This window comes from Aplysia californica, unplaced genomic scaffold, assembly GCF_000002075.1.
Source record: "Aplysia californica isolate F4 #8 unplaced genomic scaffold, AplCal3.0 scaffold00328, whole genome shotgun sequence".
NCBI lineage: Eukaryota > Metazoa > Mollusca > Gastropoda > Aplysiida > Aplysiidae > Aplysia > Aplysia californica.
This window is the reverse complement of record NW_004797598.1, coordinates 15,199-16,785: the sequence shown is the minus strand read 5'-3', so window position 1 is coordinate 16,785 and position 1,587 is coordinate 15,199. Positions and strand designations below refer to the sequence as shown.

Sequence of the window (1,587 nt, the reverse complement as noted above, 5' to 3'; positions counted from 1 at the left end):
TGCTGATGAACAGCAGTCGATCTGCGCACGCAAGGAGGTGCTATTCCTATTCTTCTTCTGGAAAAACGAAAGAGAGCTTCAAAACAGACTTCAGCACCATCTGGAGCAAAGAGCGGACTTCCGGCGGACACTTTTTTGGCTGAGTGACCCACCTTGTTATGTACTATCTTTGGTTTAATTCAAGTCGTACTTTCATTCGATACTATCGCGCATTGCCGTGAAATACTGAGCACTATTTTAAGTGTGCGACCCGTATAGATCTAGCCTTATGATAATAGACTTTTTTGGGTTAAAATTAACAGAATCGCATAATTTCACTTTTTTTGGGCTCAGTTTGCATAATTTCAGAATTTGAAATGTTTGTTTTGCATTATGATATTATACCCCGGGGACAGGTAGTTGAAAGGCAATCTAAACCAATGATTCGTTAAGACTAAGACTCACCTGGAAAGTGGCTACGATCAAGGTCCCACCGGCTGCCACGATGCCACAGAGGAAGGCGGCATTATTCACCAGCTGGTTCCACTTGTTGTCCTGGTGGTAACGGCGAACCACCTCCCATCTGCTGTGCACCGTGATGAGCGCTGGGAACAGAGTAGGGTGGTTTGTTTGGGGTTGTTGTTTCTTTTTTTTTCCTTTTTTTTTGGGGGGGGGGTGTTTGCTGCTTTTTTGGGGGGGTGGTTTTCTTTGTTTGGTTGTTGCTGTTGTTGTTGTTGTTGTTGTTGTTGTTGTTGTTGTTGTTGCTTTTGTAAGTGTTTTACGGCGCTCGCAGCTGCACTGCATAAGGCTGTCCCTGTGGTTTTATGCACACACCAAATTTATGAAATTGCGCAAACTGAGCCCAAAAAATGTGAAATTATTCGATTCTGTTAATTTTAACAAAGACTGATAAAGGAAAATAATCAGAAATTTTGCAAAAAAATGATTAGATTTGCTAAATTATGTGGGGTGCATAAAACCCAGGGGACACATAAGGTCATATGAGTGCGCGGGTAACATTATGAAACATTTTAAGTTGGTATGAAATTTTGAATTTTACCCGCGTGGCGGCTGAAGCCTGCTTAACTCTTATGGATTTTAGAGGGTGTATACTTACGTTTGGTTTTAGTAAGAGCTCCACGGGACTTGCAACAGTATACGGTCATATAAGTGTCAGAGATTAGAGGTGTTGCAAGAGGGTAACAAACACTAAGAAAAGGAAGAGAGATCATAAGGACGAATACGACAGAATCAGATGTTTGTCAGGAAAGAAGGAGCAAACCACCCCAGAGCAACTGCCAACCACCGACAGACACAGGTTGAAAAATTGGAAAAACTGTTTTGAAAAACAAAACAGGGTGAAAAATAACTAGATTACCTACTTGGAAAAACATATTGAAAAAGTATTTGGAAAAACATATTAAAAACAGTTTGGGAAAAAATTTCATTGAAAATTGTTTGTTACAGCAGTTTGAAAAACAATTTCGAAGAAATAAAGAGATTTTAAAAACAAGAACCGTTTGGACAAAAGATTGAAACACTGATTTTTTTTAAATGATTGAAAACCTGTTTGGATAAAGAAAGAAAAAAAAGAAGAGGGGCGGGGAG

General features: G+C 39.6%; 1 protein-coding gene across 1 annotated transcript in view; it reads right to left on the bottom strand.

Moving 5' to 3' along the window:
* The window catches only part of LOC101851878 (DNA damage-regulated autophagy modulator protein 1), a gene marked incomplete in the record, with an annotated part of 16,323 nt that overhangs the window by 3,572 nt on the left and 11,164 nt on the right, over positions 1 to 1,587 (bottom strand). The window contains 1 exon segment of the mRNA XM_005102510.3: positions 445 to 584. Within this exon segment, the coding sequence (XP_005102567.2) occupies positions 445 to 584 (140 nt within the window).